Raw genomic sequence first — 22472 nt, 5'->3', positions numbered from 1 at the left:
ATGAGCTCTGAGGGACGACTGTGTGCATGTAACAAAGACGCAGAAAAAATAGAACCCTGACATGATGAGGGGGAAAGAGAGAAAAACAACCCCCCCCCCCCCTCCAGTGAAGAGTGTTTGTCCCTTTAAATCCGGGAGCTTTAATGCATTTGAAGGGAAAATGTGTCCTGGCAACGAGGACCTGCTGCCAGTCGAAGTCTTTCCCTCTAAAACCAACTGAGAATGATTCTGAAATCAAACCTCGACGCTCAGGTTTTAGTGTCTGAAACAGTACAGTTGGATATCAAAGAGAGGGGGGGGGGCGAACCCTCTCATTTATTTCAGCGGTGTTGCATCATGCTGGGTCAGACTCCTCCCACCCAGACGCAGTCACGGCCGGGTCAACGACGACCGCCGAGCCATCCCAGAATCCTTAGAGAAACTGAAGCGATCTGTCACATGACTGAAGAATCCGCTCCAGAGTCCACGTGAAGCGGGGCCCCGGCCCCTCGGGATCATGGCTGCTCCCCGATTTAGCTGCTTCCCTCCCCCCACAGCACAGTTGTTAGAATTCCGCCCCACTTACACGGGACATTTTTGCGTGAAAACACAAGATTTTCATTCCTTTTGGACGTCGATTTATACGGGAAAAACAGTCGTCAGAGACCCTTCGGAAGCAGAGACGAAGGCAACGGATAAGAAGCAACAATGACTTCCGATGTGATCCGGTGCTTCCTGAAAGCCCCGAGAAGCAAAGTGCCCCATCACATGCGCATGTCTTGCTCCTTACTGCCACCTGCTGGTTCGGCGTGTGTATTGCAGCCTTTTGGTGGTCTGTGTGCACAGAGATGGGTTTGACAGCTTGAAGTTGGTCGGCTATGCTAACAGGGGAGAGGGAGTAGAGATGTCACAGAGGGGTATGAGGAAGATGAGGAAGATGAGGAAGATGAGGTCTGGAAATAATGACGGTCTTTCACGGCAGCGCTCTGCTAACACTGGCTAATCAGCCACTGTGCTCCAGTCTTAATCTGTTCTTTGTGGTGCTGCTTAGTCACCACTCCTCATTCTTTCCTTGGCACATGATCCCCAACCGGATTCTGCCTTGCAAAATGGCGCCCAACCTGTGGACGGCGTGCCTACATCGGAAGGAGGGGCCCCCTATCAGCCCCTGGTCCTGCCCAAGGTTTCCTCCTGTTAGAAGGGAGTCTCTCCTGCCAATGTTGAATCTAACAGATGCTTTAAAAATAAAGTTGCAGATAAAGACTAAAATAAGCGCTGATGAGGTTCGCGACTCAGAAGGAGCGCCACGCCGAGGCCCTCAGATGCCGAGGCGCACGCTGCCAACCGGCCCACACAAAGGTCCCAGAGGTCCCTGACGACTCAGCAGTAATCCCGCTGCAGCGCCGCTCCCGGGAAACTGCGCGTCAGTGGCAATCATTGAGCGTGCACGCGGACGTTAATCTGCGCTGGCGCCGTCCCAGACCTTACGGGCGCATCTGGGATCCGTAGGGTAACCGGATCAGAGCCCACCGCTGATGTTCTACCGGGTCTCCACGGCAACCGGAACCACCAGAGGTTGTGTTTCCTGCTCAGGAGCCCGAGACACCGCCAGATCTTTGACATTTACAGCTAAATGTGAATCTATTTCTCTACATGTGATCATTTATTAGGGTGGGGGGGTGATAATCAGGGTGCAACTCTGGCGTGAAAAGACTGGCAGGGCGTTTTTAATTGAATCCACGGGATTGATTTGATGATAGCGCGTCTCCATCGGCGGAGAAGGACCCAATCCCATTTGCTGATTGCCGGAGCTCTTCACATAAAAGGAGCGGGGACGTTTCATCGCGGGCTGGGATCCTTCGGCAAGATATTCTTTAGAAATCAGCGCGTATTCAGAGCTGTGCACGCGGTAAAAATAGCTCCCAGACACAAGCCCTCTAATAGAAACATCCGCGACAAAGACGAGACCTTGTTACCGAGGAGCCAGGGATGACGTCTCCCCGCGGTTTGCTAACTCTCAGCGGGGCAGCTGCGGCTCGGAAATAAAGACTCGTGCATCAAATGGAAGGTCAACCGCAACCTTGTGGGACGTTCTTGGACGCGTTTTCCTAAACGTTACGCAAAAATGTAGATGAAAACCGGCACCGATGCAATGAGGTTAATCAATTAACAGGTGTGAGGGAATGATGGATGCGTGCGTGGCGTTTGTGGTCCCGATTCACTGAGTGTCGCGCTAACACCTGCTGGTAATTAGAGCAAAGACAAGCTGGAGCAAAATAATTGCAGCCATATGTAACGTGTGCGCCAGTCTGTCGGCTTCATGGTCAGTGGAGATGCAGCTACGTCCTTTAGTGACTCATTAAAGTCTGGTTCATATGCTAGTGGTGCATGCCGCTAGCAAGGGTGCTATCTGATCACGCATACATTCAAATGCTAATCCGGTGACTTTTCAGCGTAAATGAAGGACACTTGGACAGACCGAATCAAACTGATCCTCTAACCCATGAGAGATCCATCAAGAAAGCAGGAAATTTTGTTTAATGTTTCCCATTAGAGCTATCTAGCCTTGTAGCGTGTGGATTAGCAATGGTGCCGCTAGGCCGACCCCTTAAAACACATGTTGAAAAGACCTGAGAAAAAAGGGAAAAGATTCTAATCTTCCTTTAAGAGAACATTTATAAATGCCAAATGTGGCCGGTATGGCTAGGAGGCTGTTAGCCTGTTAGCGTCTGCCAGGAGCATAATTCAATAAACGGAACACAGATGATTGTGAACATCTTTGTGGTAATTGTCCATGCTCCTACAAAAATAATATCAGAAGGAAGGCCTTAACTTCTCAGAGCACATGCTGAAATGACCTCATAATCTAATCTATAGATGATAAATGCTTTATAAATGCCAAATGTGGCCAAAAGGCCCAGAACGTTGGATGCCAGAGGGATCATCTACACATGAAGGCAGATGTTTGGGAAATGGTCCCTCTAGCCTCGTGTGCTGGACAGAAACCATTGGATACTCTGAGGAAGGTGTGCTGCTGTTAGATATAATCAAAACTGAAAGATTCTCTTCCTCTTCACCTTAATGAGGTTCAGTGTGTTTCAGCTATTCGATAACAACTTTATTAACACGCATGTGTCGAGCACAGGCAGCATGACACAGCAAAAAGGCCCCAAATCCTCAGATTTCACGTTAGCTTGATTGAAATCATGAATTATCTTTGGATATAAACAGCTAGCTCAACCGTCACGATAGTGTATGCTAGCAAGATGCTGTGAGGCTCTATAAATTAGAACGGTGTGCAGAGGCTCAAGCCACTTTAATAAAGAGGAGAGCATGGCTAGCTGGGCAGACCTGGATACTCCTGGGACACTGTCCTGGAAAAGCTCCACTGGGATCGGGAAAACGCAACCCCGAACACCAACAAGAGCCTGCCGTCACACAGATGAGGCAGGAGTGAGCGGCCCGGAACGCCTCACACTCCGGGTTCTACTGGACCCGGTTCTGGCTGAAACGTAAACCTCCGCTGTGTCAAGCAGATCCAGAGCTCAAGGCAAAGGCTCACTTTAGTGGAGTCATTCCGAGCTGCCAGCGAGGCTAAAACGACATGTAGGGAGGCTAGCAGGCGTGAGCAGTGATGAGGGTTGTAATAACAATAATAATAGTAATAATAATGATAATAGTCGTAGGCTGCATCTGAAAGGAAGAGAGAGATGAATAATAGCGATCAAATTGGATTCTGAATGGAAAAATCCATTCAAATTGCTCCCAAATCGCAGCTTATTTTCCGGCGACCTTTGGATGCGGCGGTGCCGAGAGGGCCGGAAAACCCGAGCTGGAGAAGCGGCGCTGCGTTCGTCTTCCCGTCCCGCTTTATTCCGGACGCGGCGGAGCGTTCCCGAAACAACGGCGCTCATAATCGCCCTTATCGGGGCTTCATTACCACTAATGTCATCATGATTACGTGGTGATCCGCCATCGCAGCGCCGGGCCGCGCCGCTCTTATCGGCGCCGTCACGCGGAGCAGCGACGGCGCCGATAAGAGCGGCGCTGATCTTAACTGGCTCGTCCGTCCCAGACGTATGATGTCACACATCAAAACGCCTGAGGTTTAAATATGCATGAAGACAAACGCTGCGTGTGGAACCCCAACAAGCATCCTGATGGGTGTGTGTGTGTGTGTGTGTGAGATCAATGAGCGATGCGTTCAAGGTCTTCTCTTCCGATCAGCTTCTCTCCTTCTGATGCTTGATTAGATCTGGATTTTAAAAAGAGGCATCAGCAGGTGGGAATTGTGCCGACGCCTCCGCAGCGCTCCTGCTGAGCCAGCACAGTCGGCCCGGATCACCTCCAGCCTCCGGACCGTCGGCAGAGTGGCTGATGGCTAAAGGGGGCCGGCTGGAACGTCAGGTCCATCCGGACACTCAGGCTCTCCTAGGACGGGGAGGGAATCAACTCCTCACATCCACTAATGAAAGATGAATCCGGATAAATCAGCTGGAAAGTGAAGGCATCACCTGCAGAGTGACACCATAGTGCACGGCAATAGTGCACGGCAATAGTGCACGGCAATAGTGCACGGCAATAGTGCACGGCAATAGTGCACGGCTGTGGAGGTTTCTAATGCATCCTGACGGACTGCAGCATGTTTCTCTATACATTAGTCATTCACAGCGTCTCCAGCATGTTGGAGCAGGACTATAAAATAATAAATAGACGTATATATAATAATATAAATAGACGTATATATAATAATAAATAGACGTGTATATATAATAAGAATAAATAGACATATATATAATAATAATAATAATAAATAGACATATATATAATAATAAATAGACGTATATATAATAATAATAATAATAAATAGACGTATATATAATAATATAAATAGACGTATATATAATAATAAATAGACGTGTATATATAATAAGAATAAATAGACATATATATAATAATAATAATAATAAATAGACATATATATAATAATAAATAGACATATATATAATAATAATAATAATAAATAGACATATATATAATAATAATAATAATAAATAGACGTATCCAGCAGCAGTTTCAGCACGTTCAGCCCTGATTCTCTAAATTTAAAACTGACCCCCAGAGGCTCCAAGTTATCACCTTTTAAAAGTGATGACACATGGTTCCGGTTTGATCCGGTTACTCCAGCGGATCCTACAGGTCACACATGACGGATCCCAGAATCTAATGTGACTCATCCTGCTGCGGAAAACACGAGGAAACGACGAGTTAGTGGCCGCTAACCTGTCCTTATGGGGGGGGGGGGTTAGAACCTGCGGCCACACATTTGGCCGTGCACGACGGCGGCTGCACGTGCACGTTGGTCTGACCCAGTTCAGCACACAGAGCCCAGAAGGTCTGAGCCGCCTGTTGGGTGTGTTATGGTGAAGGAGGTGGATTGTGTGAGGATTTGCATCTGAGCCCCCAACACACACACACACACACACACACACACACACACACACACACACACACACACACGCACACACACACACACACACACACACACACACAATGCTATTATTATGATATGAGCATGTTCATCCATTAGCATGCTAACAGATCACTAATGTTGTGAGTTATTGCCATAACTTGGTAAAACAAACAAACAAACAAACAAACAACCAAACAAACAAACACTGTGGCTACAAACAGAACTTTGCCATAAAAGTCCGTTTTGTGGCTGAGCTCCAAATATTTTGAGGTTCCGTCACGACGGCTGGCGAAAATCCTAATTAGCAAATAAGTTTAGCGAAGGCCTGCTTCTGTTGTTTGATCAGGCAACCGTCACAAGTTAGAGCCACAGAGGAAGCTGGGACACCAAGGACGTCCTCAAAACAGGACGTCCAGCCACGTCCAAGACAAACAACTAGAGACCGGAACTAGAGGAAATATACAACTTAATTCATCATGGAAACGCCACAGCGCTCCAGAATCTCACTCATTTTCTTTTTCAGTTCTGAGCACAGTGGGAAACACACACACACACACACACACACACACACACACACACACACACACACACACACACACACAGGTCCTTTTCCTTTGCTTTGTGTGCCTTGAAAACCATGGCAGCAATGACTCACCGTGCTGCTACCGTCGCCATGCCAACAGAGGCACCATATTTCCTTGAGGATCAGATTCGCTGGGTGACACCTGACGAATGCAAACACACACACACACACACACACACCCATATATGTGCATACACATGTCCAGGGAGCCGCTGAAGGAAAAAGTGAACAAAGGGGGGAAAAAAAGAGACGGTGAGATTTATACAGGTGGTAAAAATACGTGTTGACGTGCACACAAAGGCGCGCGTGGAAGGGGGGGGGGGGGGGGGGGGGCAGCTCCGTGCTCGTGTGCACGATGCTTCCCGCAGGTGTATTGAAAGGCAACCTTTCTTTTATCCCTCTCCTCCAGCTTTGAGCTTCTGTGCTTCCCTCTGTCTGTCTAATTAGACAGTCAGCCCGCCTTCATGTGTGTGTGTGTGTGTGTGTGTGGGGGGGGGGGGGGGGGGGTCACGCAACAGCCAGCGAGCGAACGCGACACAGGCGCTCCTACGTGTCCCGCTGCGAGCGGGCGCGCGCTTACGAGGCGCCGCGTGTCGTGAACCAGGTCTCCACCGTCAATTTGGGCTCTGAAGCACTGCGGGCGCCGGAGGGGGCGGGGCCACACAGGCCAGCGCAGCGGGAGCGATGGAGGACGAGCAACAGGGTGAGGCGTTCACGGACTCATTCAGGCCGCTTCCCCCGCTGGGGACGCACACTCATTTACCTAAACAATGCACCTCAGCCAGGGGGGAGGACGCCACACGGCCGTCGCCTGTTAGCCCCGCCCCCTTCTGCCCTTTCGAAAGTGTCTGCTGAAGAAAATCTAACGGTCACTCAAGTGTTTGGACCCTGAACGGCCACATCGCCGAATATCTATCGGCATCGGGGCGCCGATAAAAGAGGGTAGGGAAGAGACATGGGGACATTGGGAGACATGGGGAGACATGTGGAGACATTGGGAGACATGTGGAGACATTGGGAGACATGTGGAGACATGTGGAGACATTGGGAGACATGGGGAGACATGTGGAGACATTGGGAGACCTGTGGAGACATGGGGACATTGGGAGACCTGTGGAGACATGGGGACATTGGGAGACATGTGGAGACATGCGGAGACATGTGGAGACATTGGGAGACCTGTGGAGACATGTGGAGACATGGGGACATTGGGAGACATGTGGAGACATTGGGAGACATGTGGAGACATGTGGAGACATGGGGAGACATGTGGAGACATTGGGAGACATGGGGAGACATGTGGAGACATTGGGAGACATGTGGAGACATGCGGAGACATGCGGAGACATGTGGAGACATTGGGAGACCTGTGGAGACATGGGGAGACATGGGGACATTGGGAGACATGTGGAGACATGGGGACGTGGGACATTGGGAGACATGTGGAGACATGGGGACGTGGGACATTGGGAGACATGTGGAGACATGTGGAGACATTGGGAGACATGTGGAGACATTGGGAGACATGGGGAGACATGTGGAGACATGTGGAGACATGTGGAGACATGGGGAGACATTGGGAGACATTGGGAGACATGTGGAGACATGCAGAGACATGTGGAGACATTGGGAGACCTGTGGAGACATGGGGACATTGGGAGACATGTGGAGACATGCGGAGACATGTGGAGACATTGGGAGACCTGTGGAGACATGTGGAGACATGGGGACATTGGGAGACATGTGGAGACATTGGGAGACATGGGGAGACATGTGGAGACATTGGGAGACATGGGGAGACATGTGGAGACATTGGGAGACATGTGGAGACATTGGGAGACATGTGGAGACATGGGGAGACATGGGGACATTGGGAGACATGTGGAGACATGGGGACGTGGGACATTGGGAGACATGTGGAGACATGGGGACGTGGGACATTGGGAGACATGTGCTGGACCCTGAGAGCAGCGCCCAGAGACACCTCCCTGTGAGGCGAGCATGCCAGGATCCCGCGGCACCAAAAACGTTCCCTCACGGCCGCTAATGGAAGCTAACAGTCTATTTTTATGACGTGATACTTAAGCCGAACTAGCTAAATCAAGACTAAATGCAGTTGGGGGGTCCAACCAGTGGGGGGAGCTAACGTCACGACGAAAACACGTGCAAACTCTTTCCTTAGCGGCGCCGATTGAGAGGTGAGACATCTGGCTTGGCCGGAGCATGGCGCCCGCGCCTCGCCGCATAAAGCTGCGTTACACCCTTCATCTTCTACCAATAAGGGGAAACTGGACATATGACAAAAGGGAAAAATAATCTGTTATTCTCACAGAGAAAATGACGTAGAACAAATGTATGGCTCTTGATGTCAGGACCGTGTGAAGGAGGCAGACTGAACTCATGAACTCCCATTTCCTTTATTCTGTCAGCTAACTACACAAATAAATCGCTTTGCTGTCCGAACATTCTGAGTTCTAAAACAACATAAAATATGTATGATATCAGCCATTTCCCCCTTTAATTAAATGTCCAAATAACCAATGGGAATAATGTTAAACTCTCAAGCTAATATCTGCTTTTTTACATCCGTCACACGTGTTTAAATGTTGTTTAGGGAAGCCAGAAGTCATGCATAATTGAGCGCACTGCAGTTTTGAATGACAGTCGCTAACTCTCAGCCAGCTAATCAGCTAAAGCTAGCTGAGTCACTGACACTGACATTTCAAGCTTTTCACGTTCAAATTAAACAAATGCGCCGTGCACCCACGGTTTACACGTGCTTTTTGTGTTCCTTGTATTTAAAAAACTATATGTTTTAATCTAAAGCTACGAGATAAGCTAACTGTTTAGAGGCTAACTTCCTGCCAAGAACTCTAACACTTAAAAGGGTCATTTGATGCAATAAATAATGATGTCCTGGTTTAGGAGCCAAGCTAAGTTGATACAGCAGCAATATAGCTTAAACCTGTGCGTTTACACCAACCTACACACTGTGCTAGGTCCTTCTTTACAGGCTATTAGGCTAACAGATATACACAAGCCCTTTACACAAACCACACCCTCCCCGACCCAGACCCCCCCCCATCGTTTTTACACACACGCATAACACATGCAGCTTAATGCACTTATTGATCTGGACACTTTAGCCCGTTAGCCCCCAGCTAAATCTGGCCAGGGTGCGAAGCTACAGCCAGACACGCAGACGCCGAACATTACCGTGATGCTAACCCCGATGTGTTTGCGCGTGCATTTTCCATTACACAACAAGGCTGCGAGTGCTTCAAGAGCACTCCAGCATCCCCGATATTTCCTGTTGATGAGTCCGCCTTTGACGCTTCGATCCAAAAAGAACTGTCAACGTGTCGGCGCCGCCCTGACGCGCGATAGCGGTTATCTGCTACCTTTTGCATTTTTAAAGAGCACATTTTTGCATCCAGCATGCATTGGGAACTTTAAAAAAAATAAATAAAGTGTACGTGTGAGTTTGTGGGCGTGTGGCAGCTGCCTGAGGGCACGTTTGTGCGGTGCTCGGAACCCACTGCAGGGTTTTTTTTCTCCATCGGTGCGAGGTGAGAGACGGGAAAAAGGGAGCCTTCACGTGTCAACACAATTGCGGTGATACACGCGGCAATTTACACAAAAACGCGTGCACGGAATAGAGGTGGGGAGGAGACCTACAATAAATATGTAGTCAATGTATCCTGCAGGAGAACAGGCCATGAAAGCGACAGATAATTAGGAACATTCCGGCGCCACCATGAGTAAACAAGAGGTGGGGCTAGAGCTAGCTGCATTAGCCATTAGCATTAGCCTCGCCGTCCTCGGTTAAAATCCGACATTTCGCGTGGCTATCTACGCCGTCGTGTTCCGACGCACGTTGCCCCTCTTAACGTGCTGCGTAGCGTCTAGGAAGTAGCGCCGCTCCAGTTCCCACTTCCACAATGAGAGGGCATCGCTGAGCCGCGGCCTCGTGGACGCCGCCGCGCTCGTATCGTGTCGTGACCTCAGGCGGGTTCATCGCCACCACGATGTTCCGCATTTTCCCTTCATCAAAGGAATTACTTCTCAAACATTTGATTTGCGTCACTTTTTCGTCCACGCTGCGTTTTCACCCCCCCCTCGCTGTCATGTCTGACTTGTACCGCCCCCCCCCCATGCTGAACAATCAGTGGCACTGGCTTAGGCTGCTAATTGAATTGGGTTGGAGGTTTAATTCTAATGTGCAGCAGATGGTCGCAGCATTCCGACCCCGCCGCTCCGCTCCACGGCGCCGGGGTTAAGTCAGCCGCCACAGCGAAGACAGAATGGACACCTTCAGGACTGATTTACTGCCATCCAGCTAGCTAGATGCTACATGTGATATATATTTAACCCTCTGTAAACGGGCAGCCAGAAGCATCGGCGCGTAAACGTGCCTATTGTGCTCCAGGAGGCGGCACTGGTGGACTAACCCAACACTAGATGGCAGTATTGAGCCGCCCTGAGCTCCAGGAGCCCCTGAAGATTAAGACACAAATCAATGGTCATAATTTGGAGAGAGGAAGAGACCCCAGTCTGGTTTAGGGTTAACACCCCCCCCCTCCCCCCCGGTCTCTGCATTTGAGAGTAAAACACTGTAAGGGAGGGAGGAATGGGGGGGGGGGGGGCACAGATAAAGCAGGTAATATTGATATAAAGCCAGGAGGTGGAGAACAGAGAAAAGGGAGACAAAATCTGGGCTTCTAATGTAATAACAGCACAACAGTGAGAGGGAACATCACAGCTTACAATGGCTGCTATCACCTGCTACCAAGTGCACCAGAAACAAGGCGTCTGGGAGCGTGTGTGTGTGTGTGTGAGTGTGTGAGCGCAGAATAAAAAAGAGAAAAAGGCTCACTGTTTTCCGACGACTCCCCGGAGTGCAGCCTGAGTGCTGAGAGGAAGATTAGGAGCCGGATAGAAAGTGCAGATGAATTCGGGCTTTGTTGTGTGGCAGGATAATAAAAGATGAAACTCTAAGTGTGTGTTTAGGGAGCAAATGACTGACAACACCAAACAGCCATTTGGGCTGTGGGTGTGACGGCGGCTCTTTCCACAAACACGCAAGATTTGCAAGCGAGTCTGGTTGTGTATTATCTGTGTGTGTGTGTGTGTGTGTGGGGGGGGGGGGGGGGGTGTTTAGGTGCGTCTGTGTCCATGTTCTCTGTGTTTGGTGCAGCAGATTTGGAAATTAGGGACGGAAGGGAGGTAATTGTAGGTGATTTGGGTATTGTTGAGTCTCTCTTTTAGTGTTGAGAAAGCAATATACTGAGACTTAATCTGGGGGGGGTGATGGCGGGGGCGTCTGAGGGAGATCGTGCATCCGCTGGGTCGCAACTTTTCTCCCCCAGCGTCTGAGTCACATTTCTGCTAAAACCAGCGTTAAGTTGGGCAAAGCCAGATTGTGCTGGGCTCTGAGGCTGAAGCGAGACACAAACTGCTGCACAATCTGTCGCACTGATGAACAGTTTGCAGAATATTACACGGCTCGCTGGTTAGCAACATTAGCATGCTAAACCCGGATTGGGATCATTAATAAAGGCTCATTATGCCCCCGAGACCTAATCTCCCTGTGAGGACATTGCCCAGTGCTGTTCAAGCTAGTTTCTATGACGCGAGGGCACCTTTATCCAGGTCTTCTGTCTTATCGCGATGTTTCGGAGGGATGTTTCCCCCTTCGTGACGTGGATCCTTCATTCAAAGCATTTATTTGCTGTTGTTAGCTACTTGCCGCGTGCTGGTAGACCTGCGCTATAGTTTAACCTGCGAGTTCCATCATTAGCCACCTGATTATGCTATTAGATGTTCAGGCTCACGTGGATGTTGTCCCCCCCCCCCCGCTAATCCCCCTCAACAACCGCTGAGACCAACGTGCTTGAATCCTCGGTGTGCGAGCGCGTTAGCGTTTAGCCGATAATGTCTCCGTGTGTGTCTTACTCGCATTGTCCGTAGTATCATCATTAATCATTTCTCCTCCGCTCAGACACGGCCGGCAGTTATTGAGAGGTGCAATAATTTGGAATTGATTCTGCCCCCCCCCCCCCCCACGCCGAGGCCTGCTCGGAATACAAACCTCTCCTTTGGCAGGAGACAAAAGAACGAACGCTAATGATAAAAGGCTGTCAGCATCGGAAGCTCCGCAATCCTGCAAATAGCTGTGAGGTGTCTGTCTCTCATTGTCTATTTCTGCCCCCCCCCCACGCTCAGAAGGATGAGGTGAGACTGCGGGGAATTTGTTGCTGTTGATGCGTTTACTTGTTTGTGAGTCAGTTTTGGGAGGGGAGGTGATTGGGGGGGGGGAGGACTCTCTCACCTCCTACGCAAAAACCCCCTCGTGTTAACACTGATACAGATTTAGGAGGGGGGGGGGCATGAGAGGGTCAGGGAGACAGACCCAGCTGAAGACAAGCAGGGCTACGAATGTCCGAGCAGCAACCCCCCCCCCCAGCTGCCGTGACGCACCTGTGCATGAACCACAACCACCCTCGTCTCCGTCTTTAATGGTGCTTCATAAAGAAGAATTCTGAGAGCGTCGTTAGCAGCAGAGACCCAACGATCAGCCTGCTGCAGGTTTAAAGCTCAACACGCCCCCCCCCCCCCTCCCTTAGAGAGGGTTTGGTAAAGGTGGCTCCAGCAGCTGGGGGGTCGTCTCCGCTGGACTCACCTCCAGCACCCTGAGCTCGATGGCTCCAGGAACTGGGCTTGTAGCGATTAATACTGCCTTTCATTGTTGGAATGTGTTTTTATTTAGAGCCTCGAAGGAAAACGTCCCACTTTTCTATTGTCTAATAATATCGGAGCCTCTCGGCATCTCTGCTCCATCTGGACCGAGGCGAGCCGCTGGAATAAGGCTGTTTGATGTCTTCCCCTCGTTTACCATCAGTGATATTTGTTGTCTTGTATTATTCCCCATCTTATGATCCCGTTTCCTAGTGAGTCTTTGATCACTCAGTGTTTCATTTGTGCCGTTTCCTCTGTGTTTTAATGAAGCTTCTGCCGGAGTTTCAGCCTGCTGTTCTTTGGACTTCAGGAAAACACTCGAGGCAAAAAGTGACCGATGCGTTCGTGGCCGCTCGGCGTGCAGATCACCTGTTGATGCAACCTGAGGCTGGAGGTGAACGTAGGAGCGTGTTGAAGGGAAAGAACAGGGGGCCAAGAACAGAACCCTGTGGTGCTCCAAGGGGCCAAGAACAGAACCCTGTGGTGCTCCAGGGGGCCAAGAACAGAACCCTGTGGTGCTCCAGGGGGCCAAGAACAGAACCCTGTGGTGCTCCAGGGGGCCAAGAACAGAACCCTGTGGTGCTCCAACGACCGCCTGCTTCAAAGGAGGTGAAACTGGTTCATCTACTGTAGTGGTGACTGAGCATCCGTCCATCCATCACCCACACATCCATCCATCCATCATCCATCCATCCATCCATCCATCCGTCCACCCATCCATCCATCCATCCATCCATCCATCCACCCATCATCCATCCATCCATCTATCATCCATCCATCCATCATCCACCCATCATCCATCCATCCATCTATCATCCATCCATCCATCATCCACCCATCATCCATCCATCCATCATCCATCCATCCATCTATCATCCATCCATCCATCATCCACCCATCATCCATCCATCCATCCCTCCCTCCTGTTTCCTCCCTCACTAAACAGGAAGAACCATTGAACAGGAAGTCAGGGTTTCTAAAGGCACCTGGAAGCTGGAGAAGCTGTCAGGAAGCTCCTTATTTTAACTGGCAAAGAAACGTTTCTTTCAACTTCAGCTCCAGTCAAATACCAGAACTCTACTAAAGTTCTACACACAACGTGGACCAGGACCTGTCAAATACGTCCAGGAGATCAGGGACGTCCAGGCTGGTGGGCAGTGCATCGTTCCGGACTGGATGCACTGATGGAGTTCACCAAACACACAAACTCCATTATGGTTCCACAAAACTTGTGGTCCAGATTTAGCCTGGTTTTACTGGGGTACCTGAGGACCATCATCGTCCCAACCCTGAAGCAACGGTGACATCATCAATGGCATCAGAAGGGTTACACACTGGACACACTTCAGACTCATTTCCTGAGAGTTTAAGCCACTTTCAGCCTAAATAGCTCAAGAGTTGAAGCTTCGGGCTCAGACTCGGTTTGTGTCCAACATCTAGAACCCTGTTGCCCCGCCAACAAGGGGAGTTTCTGTTGGAAAGAAGAATATTTCAATGTGTGTTCAAATATCTGAAGCCCAGCCGCCCCCAGACAGTCCTCGAGCACCTCAAGGATTCAGGACTCACAGCAACAACTTTGATTTGAATTCCTGTCGACCTTTGAATTGTTGCACAACGACTTCCAGTATTAGTTATTCCTCACTGACCTCATTAATTTAAATGTGAAAAATGCAGCAGCTTTACGTCTAATTAAATATTATTTTGTACACTGATATCCACACTACTGACACCTTTATGTAGCTGTAGGACACAGGTGAATGAGATTGAGCGAAAATAAAAGCTCGAATTTCCCCAAATCCTCATGGCCCAACGAAAATTTGTGAAAGTTGTGCTTCAATTAGGAGAGAAAGTAAAAATAATCAAATCCATAAATTAGCTAAAGTCAATTAGGACAACTCGGCAGTTAAGGACAAATCTGTTACTTGAGGGCACAGCTAAAAAAAGGTTTGCAGGAGGCGGCGCCGAGGCGGCGTCCTTGCTTGTTTGTGTCGCGCTCGACTTTTTAGAGTCTGACTCGGAATCAGGCTGCAAATTGAGTTGTGTGGGGAACGGGCCTGTGGCGGGTCACAGGAGGCAGGGGAGACGGCAGATGGAGAGACAGGGGGGGGAGAGAGAGGGAGAGAGAGAGAGGGGGAGAGAGAGGGAGGGGGAGAGAGGGAGAGGGAGTGAGATGGAGAGAGAGAGAGGGGGAGAGGGAGAGAGAGAGGGAGGGAGAGAGAGGGAGATGGAGATGGAGAGGGAGGGAGAGAGAGGGGGAGAGAGGGGGAGGGGGAGAGAGAGGGAGAGAGAGAGGGAGGGGGAGAGAGGGGAGAGGGAGGGAGATGGAGAGAGAGAGAGGGAGGGAGGGAGAGAGGGGGAGAGAGAGAGAGAGAGAGAGAGGGAGGGAGAGGGGGGGGAGAGAGAGGGAGGGGGGAGAGAGGGGGAGAGGGAGGGAGAGAGAGGGGGGAGAGAGGGGGAGAGAGAGGGAGAGGGAGGGAGGGAGAGGGGGAGAGAGGGGGAGAGGGGGGAGAGGGAGGGAGAGAGAGGGAGAGAGAGGGGGGGGAGAGAGGGAAAGAGAGAGGGGGAGAGAGAGGGGGAGAGAGTCTGTATTTGAGGGCCTATTTATAGATGCTGCACCAGTGTGAACAAGCTCACGTGTTGCAGGGGCTGATATTCCTATAACCCGATGGTGCTGACCCCCAGGGGTTTCAGGGCCTTATTTAAATCACAAAAGAGGGAACATGAAAGACATGATTATTATACGTGGGGAAAAATACTTTCGATCACTCCCAGAGAGGTTAGCGAAACACCGACGGGCCTGACTTTCAACACATTCTCCACCGCAATGAAACCCGAGCCTAAAAGGCTGACCCCCGGCGACCCCGTGCCCTCCAGGCACCTTGGTGCTGCTCGGCTCCTGGATTCCCCAGGCGCTGATCTATCAAAGCTAAAGCGCTAACGCGTACAGAGGAACGTGTCTCAGGTGGAGGGAAAAAGAAAAGAAAAGTCGCAGCCGAGGGAGGAATCAAAAGATGAGAGCTTTTGTTTCGTTTCCTAGAGAACAACGGCGACTTTTTCATGATGATAGGCAGCGGCGGCGCCGGGAAGGAGCCATTGATCTCAGCCGCTACAGAGCGCCGCGTCGTGCAGACATCACAGGCTGAGAATCTTTTAGAAAGTGGCACCGCGACGACAGCGTGGAGCAGCATCTGTGAGGGGCTCCCGCCCTGCTCTCTGCAACATGCCAGTAAACTGTGGTGGGGGGGAGGCCTGAATTAGACACCTCTGACACCTCCCTGGGCCAAGGTCGTCCGCATGCTAAATCTGCCCTGGTGTGACCCCTCTGTGTGGCGACAGGGGCCAAAGGTTGATGTTGACCCGGGCTGACAGGCTGGTTCTGCCGCCCCAGGAAAGGAGGACGAGCCCAAAGAAATTAGGACCTTGTTTCCGCCATTACCGCGCTAGCTCCAGGCCTCTTTCACACCTGAAGATGCTGGTTTTTGACTTCAGTTCAATAGGTTCCAAGACCTTTCAAAGACCTCTGGGCTGCGACTCCCCATCGTCACTTAACCCCTTCTGTTCCCTCGCAGGTCAGGGCCAAGTTGGATCACCAGGGGTGAGCTTGGGCATCTGGCAGCTATTCATTATTCCCAACAGCACTGGAGCCTTTAATACCCTGATGTAGCTATTTTACGCTATACGCCGACACGGATGCAAGTGGAAATCACGGAGGAGGGCAAAAATCCGACATCCATTATGTCCCGTGACCCCCGGCAACAATAACAAGAGATATGTGCAGCTAACCAAAGAGGCTAGCGCTGGAGCGCCGGGTCAAATGAGTCGTGAAGCCGAGGAGAATTCCAACACCAACGGCATGTGATCTTTTCAACGGAACAAAGGGAGAGAGCCGAAGACGAATGGCGGAGAAAACAACTCGCCAGGCGAGAGGGAAACGTTAGCACAGATGTCGGCCAGCTCGGAAACATGAGCTTCAAATGAACGACGGCGACATCTGCATATAATACACTTTCACTTACGTATATTTGACAATATTAAACAAATCTTACTCTCAAGATTTCCCAAATTTTACGTCCTGCAACATTACAGCGAAAAAACCCTGATATTTTCTCTAGGAATGATGTATTGGAGGGAAGGTTTACATTTAGTAGTATTAAAAAATGAGCCCCAGTGGTTCATAAATCCAGAGACGTGTTCAGAATCGGGCTGTTTGTGGAATAATTGCACGACGGATGCATCACCGCACTCCAAAAGTGAGTCGTTAGCGCGCTGACTGACAAGAGTGACAGTTGGCAGAGGGGAGAGAGGGGAGAGAGGGGAGAGAGGGGTGGAGCGGAGAGAGGGGAGAGAGGGGAGAGAGGGGCGAGAGGGGAGAGAGGGGAGAGAGGGGCAGAGAGGGGAGAGAGGGGAGAGAGGGGACAGAGGGGAGAGAGGGGAGAGAGGGGCGAGAGGGGAGAGAGGGGAGAGAGGGGTGGAGGGGAGAGAGGGGAGAGAGGGGACAGAGGGAAGAGAGGGGAGAGAGGGGAGAGAGGGGAGAGAGGGGCGAGAGGGGAGAGAGGGGAGGAGGGGACAGAGGGGAGAGAGGGGAGAGAGGGGCGAGAGGGGAGAGAGGGGTGGAGGGGAGAGAGGGGGAGAGAGGGAAGAGAGGGCAGAGAGGGGCAGAGAGGGGCAGAGAGGGGAGAGAGGGGAGGAGGGGAGAGGGAGAGGGAGAGAGGGAAGAGAGGGGAGAGAGGGGCGAGAGGGGAGAGAGGGGAGGAGGGCAGAGAGGGGAGAGAGGGAGAGAGAGGGCAGAGAGGAGGGCAGAGAGGGCAGAGAGGGCAGAGAGGGGGGCAGAGAGGAGAGAGGGCAGAGAGGGGAGAGAGAGGGGAGAGAGGGCAGAGAGGGGTGGAGGGTGAGGGTGAAATCAAGATGGAGGAGAGCCAAATCTGGGCCCGCTCTCGCCCTCTGGCTCCTCGGCACGGTTCTAATCACAGAGACCCGTCTCTCGCTCTGGCCCCCGGAGACGCAGGTACCACACTTGACATTAACCACAGGACAAACACGCGTTTGATCCGGACCCTGTTTTGTTTTCCTTCTTTCATTGCCGTCACAAGGAGGTGGGAGGGGGGGCAGCCTGTGGCCCCCCTGCTGTGGCCCTGCTTATTCTCAGCACAAATTCATACAAACGGCTTCTGCAAACTGTTTCAATATCCCTCAAATTTGTTAGAAAGTCTTCAAAACGTTCCTTGTTCCAAAAGCCAATTTCCATAACCGAGGATCGGACCGCCGAGGCGAGTGTGAAGCGGCAGGGATGCGGATCAGCACCTCCAAGTCAGAGTCCATGGTCCTCGCTCGGAAAAAGGTAGAGTGCCTTCTCCGGGTTGGGGAGGAGGTCCTGCCCCAGGTGGAGGAATATCTGGGGATCTTGTTCATGAGTGAGGGTAGGATGGAACGGGAGATCGACTGGCGGATCGGAGCGGCGTCAGCAGTGATGGAGGCGCTTAACCGATCCGTGGTGGTGAAGAAGGAGTGGAGCCGGACGGGGAACCTCTCGATTTACCGGTCGATCTACGTCCCGGTCCTCACCCATGGCCAGGGGCTTGGAGTAGAACCGCTGCTCCTCCACATCGAGAGGAGTCATTTGGGGAGGCTCGGGCACATGTCCCACCGGGAGGCGGCCTCGTGGCCGGCCCAGGACTAGGTGGAGGGATTATATGCCTCGCCTGGCTTGGGAGCGGCTGGGGGTCCCCCCGGAGGAGCTGATGGAAGTGGCCGGGGAGAGGGCTGTCTGGGCATCCCTCCTGAAGCTGCTGCCCCCGCGACCCGGATCCGGATAAGCGGGAGAAAACGGAAGGGAACGTCTTCAAAACGGTTATTTTTGTGTGTTTGTTTTTTTTAGTTTCACTCCTGGAAAAATGGACAAAAGGTGTTAAAATAGGAGTGGAAGAGCTGATTGCAATGTGGTTTTAGCTCCTCAGAGAGGACCAAAGATCTGGGTGTCAGGGTGGGAATCACCTTTCACAGATGAGAACGACTATCAAGGAAGAGGGGCAAAACTCCTTATTTAAATACATTCTTGCTAGCTATCTCTAGCAGGGAACATTGGTACGATGAACGAAGTGCATCGTGTGAGGATGCTGTCACCACCTACCTTTCCCCATTCTGGGCAGGATGTGTAGGCTTGAAGATAAAAATAAATCTAATGATGTCCCATAAGAGTGCAAACGTCCTCACTGTCTATTCTAAACACAAAGTGAACTCTTCTGTTCTTTCGACTGAGATTAGCATCAAAGTTGTTTAACGCTGTTTCGTGCGCTACGTCTAAAGAAAAAAAACGGCTGTCGCGCTGGAGCCGGGAGATTAAATCTGCCGCCGTGTCAGAGCTGACCTTGGCGGAGATGTTCGGGACACGTGCTGCGTCTCGGCTCCCTGTGATTTCCAACCTGACCGAGCTTCCAGATGTTCCGCCCGTCGGCTGATTTCCTGTGCGAAAAAACACACAAAGAAGGTCGGCGATGAAACGCCGTTATCAGATCAGCCTTTTTGGACTCAAAGCGTTTTCTCAAAAGTGACGGATTAAAAAGAAAACAGACAAATATCAGCAGGCTTTGTGGCGTCTTTAATATCAAAGAGAAACTACCCAGACAGATACGAGGGGAGAGTTAATAAAGGGAATATTAGCCAGAGCGACACGTGGAAATTCAGCATTTAAATGTGAATTCCCTTCACCTCCCTTTGAATCAGCTGGGAGGACGGATCACATCCCCACAAGTGACCAAAAAATTTAATTGGTGCCCTAAATTTTTGAAACAGTCCATCTTGAAAGAGTGCCTATAATGTTGTAATTACAATGTAATGCCAGGAGCAGCGGCCATGTTCTCTTGCTCTACAGCTGGGAGCGGATATTTGATCTACGCAGCCATCCCTCTCCTCCCTCCTGCATTACATAGGAGGGGAAAAAACCTCCCGCAAATCATAAATCTGCTGCATGTTCTGCTTTCATTTAAAGGCCCTTTAATGGAGCAGAGGAGCGCTGAAGGAGGAAGTGGCTGCGGAGAAGCTATTAGAGATGCTAATGCCGTTCCTCTGTGATTGGAAGCTTTAGCCTCTTTAAAGTCTCTGTAAGTTCAGGGGGGAGAGGAAGAGAAGGCAGTGAAAGAAGGAGTAAGGATAGAACTGGACCAACTCAATTAGCCTGGATGGTTTTCCTAATAAATTTTCCAGGAATTCCTTGTTCCCTTCTGTTCCTGCACCCTTCAGCGGCTGCGGCCGACCCCGGAGACGGGGACATTGTTGGACGCGTCTGATGGTCCTCTGTTGAATACTGATGAAGTTCACCACAAAGCTGCCTCCTGGCCTCATTAACCTGCCGAGGCGCTGCCTTTGTTTTCCCTCCGCGGCGTTCCAAACGCTCCCTCCGTTCGGTCCGGAAAGGCTTCCGGAAATGGCTCTGCGAGGAACAGGATGGTTGGGGGTTCCGGAGCCAGGGGACCCGGTCCAAGTAGGCCCAGGGGAGCCTGTTTTTCAGGAAAATGATACTGTTTCTTCAAAGAACACCTCCACCGAGGTTACGTGTTGTTGTCTGTCCGTCCGTCCGTGTTTCTCAAACAGCCTTTGTTCATAAACCAACTCACCATGTTACGTAACCTTGCACTACTACTGCCTCGATTTTTTATATGTCATGTTCACAAGAAAACAGACTTTGTTATCCTGTAGTAATGTGATAACGGGTCGCCATGACGACGGCCGGGGTCGAGACAACCACAGTATCAAATGACACAATTGTATTTCTGTAAGAAACAGCTAATAAGGGGTGAAATTACAGCTGCCAAGTGGTCCGATAGGGTCCCCAGAAGATTACAGCGAAACACGAAGGCTTCATCAAGACTTCGACGGCTTTGGCGCGTGTGAGACACCAACCTCGGGAAGAGCGCTTTACGTTGAAATCAATTGGATGCTAAATAGCAATATTAGCCATGGCTCCCATGCAACAGCTAGAGAGGACGATAAGGAGTCGGAGGAGGCCTGGAGCAGGAGGGAGACGACGACGCTCGCCTGCCGCCGTGCTGTTTTGAGAAATTTCAATTTCTCCTTTAATGGAAGCTGTGGAAAATGGATAAAATGCTAAGGAGAAGCGCAGCAGAGGCCCGGTCGGGATGGATGATGAAGCCAGAGAAATAGACACTCAGCTATTCACAAAGCAAGCTGGGTGTGGGGGTGTAGGCAGAGACGAAGAGGCATGGCGGGGGACCCAGCTGAGCGGAGACGCAACGGCGGGGAAGTGAAAGCAGATGACGGCCCGCCGAGGATCAGTCATGGTGTACCCCCCAGTCAGATTTGTCACTCATACAGTCAGGGAGAGCGGCCGCCTCACCAGAAATCCCCGGGAGCCGGGGCAGATTAGATCCAGGCTATTGGTTCTGATGAGGCCTCGTACAGATCAGTGATGGTTCAACAGGGATTGAGTAAAAGAGAGCGGGAGAGCCCGTCACAGCAGCTGGGAGGTGACGGCTTCCACCGCTAATAGCACTTCCAGCTAAAGGGATTTCTGGAACGGTTAAGGAAGTCACGCTTATATTAACTAATTGCATTTCCAACTACGGATCAGAACCCAAACAACAGCGACAATGAATGATAGGGCAGAAACGCGGGGACGGGCAGACGGCGAGGGGACAAAGGGAAGGACGTGATGGCGACGGAGAGATGACCCGCTGAGCTGCCGTGCGGAGATGTGACCGCCGGTCGGCCGCCGCAGACGACCCGCTGAGTCGCCTGATCTCGACGGGGGCCGGCGAGTGCAATTGAGCATGCTGCCGCCGCGAAAATGTGGAGGGGAGGGGGGGGGGGGCGCCGCGGGGGTCCGGCGAAGGCTGTCCAGCTTGAGATGGATGTTAGGAAACGGTCTCATGGAACAGACACGATAGCGGCGACGAGCGAGCGACTGAGGGGGGAGTGGCCTCGACACCCAAACAGACGTTTGGGAGCGTTTCGTGACTTTAAGAACCTTTGATGTTACTTATTCCACCACTGGAAACACTGTTGTTTCCTAATGGGCCTGTTTTTGGACAGCAGGAGGGAAAATTAAGCAGTCAGCCAAAACTCCTCCTGTTGCCCCGGAGCTCCAATATCCCTCGGAAAAAGTCACACTTGCTTCTTTTGCTTTGTGGCCCGTTTTCCAATATATACATTAAAACGGGGGGATGTGTGATAAGGAGGCAGAGATGCTTCCCAACCTGTCTGGATCCTCCGATGAGGGGAAGATGAGGCCCATTTCCACCCGTTGCTCCAGGCAAACCTGTGGCAACGGCAGTTAAAGACAGGCCATTAGAAATATTTCACAAAATGTAGAATAAGAGTAATAAAAAGCGGCGCGATCTGCAGCGTTTTAATCTGCGTTCCCTCCATAATACCACAGGGTGCTCCATGATCTTCCCCATCTGTGTCGGGATGTGAATGTTTGGTGGAAAGGGAAAGCAGTCAACATGCGTGAGCGTAATAGCCTCCCCGCTGCTTTATATGTTACGAGAGGCTTGTTTCAGCGAGCCCTCGTATTTGCTGAGGGATCCGTTCACGGATGGGAGGATTCTGAGCCCCGTCTTAGCCAAAATGCCCTACGGAGTCTCGCCAAGTTCCACCAGCGTCTGAAATGAGTGCTTCAAACTTGTGCTGAACCCAGACGGAGGGGGCACTCCCGCAGGCGGCTGAGCTTCTTAAGATGTAGCG

General features: G+C 51.2%; 1 protein-coding gene across 1 annotated transcript in view; it reads right to left on the bottom strand.

The window, feature by feature from the left end:
- The window catches only part of LOC105416826 (uncharacterized), a 103427-nt gene that overhangs the window by 47116 nt on the left and 33839 nt on the right, over window positions 1-22472 (bottom strand). The window contains exons 5-6 of the mRNA XM_029839824.1: window positions 21983-22044; window positions 19138-19232 (exon numbers count right to left, since the gene is read on the bottom strand). Coding sequence (XP_029695684.1) covers window positions 19138-19232; window positions 21983-22044 — 157 coding nt within the window. The remainder of the gene's footprint in view (window positions 1-19137; window positions 19233-21982; window positions 22045-22472) is intronic.

This window comes from Takifugu rubripes, chromosome 8 (assembly GCF_901000725.2).
Source record: "Takifugu rubripes chromosome 8, fTakRub1.2, whole genome shotgun sequence".
NCBI classification, from domain to species: domain Eukaryota; kingdom Metazoa; phylum Chordata; class Actinopteri; order Tetraodontiformes; family Tetraodontidae; genus Takifugu; species Takifugu rubripes.
The sequence above is the reverse complement of the archived record's forward strand: the minus strand, read 5'-3'. Positions and strand labels throughout refer to the sequence as shown.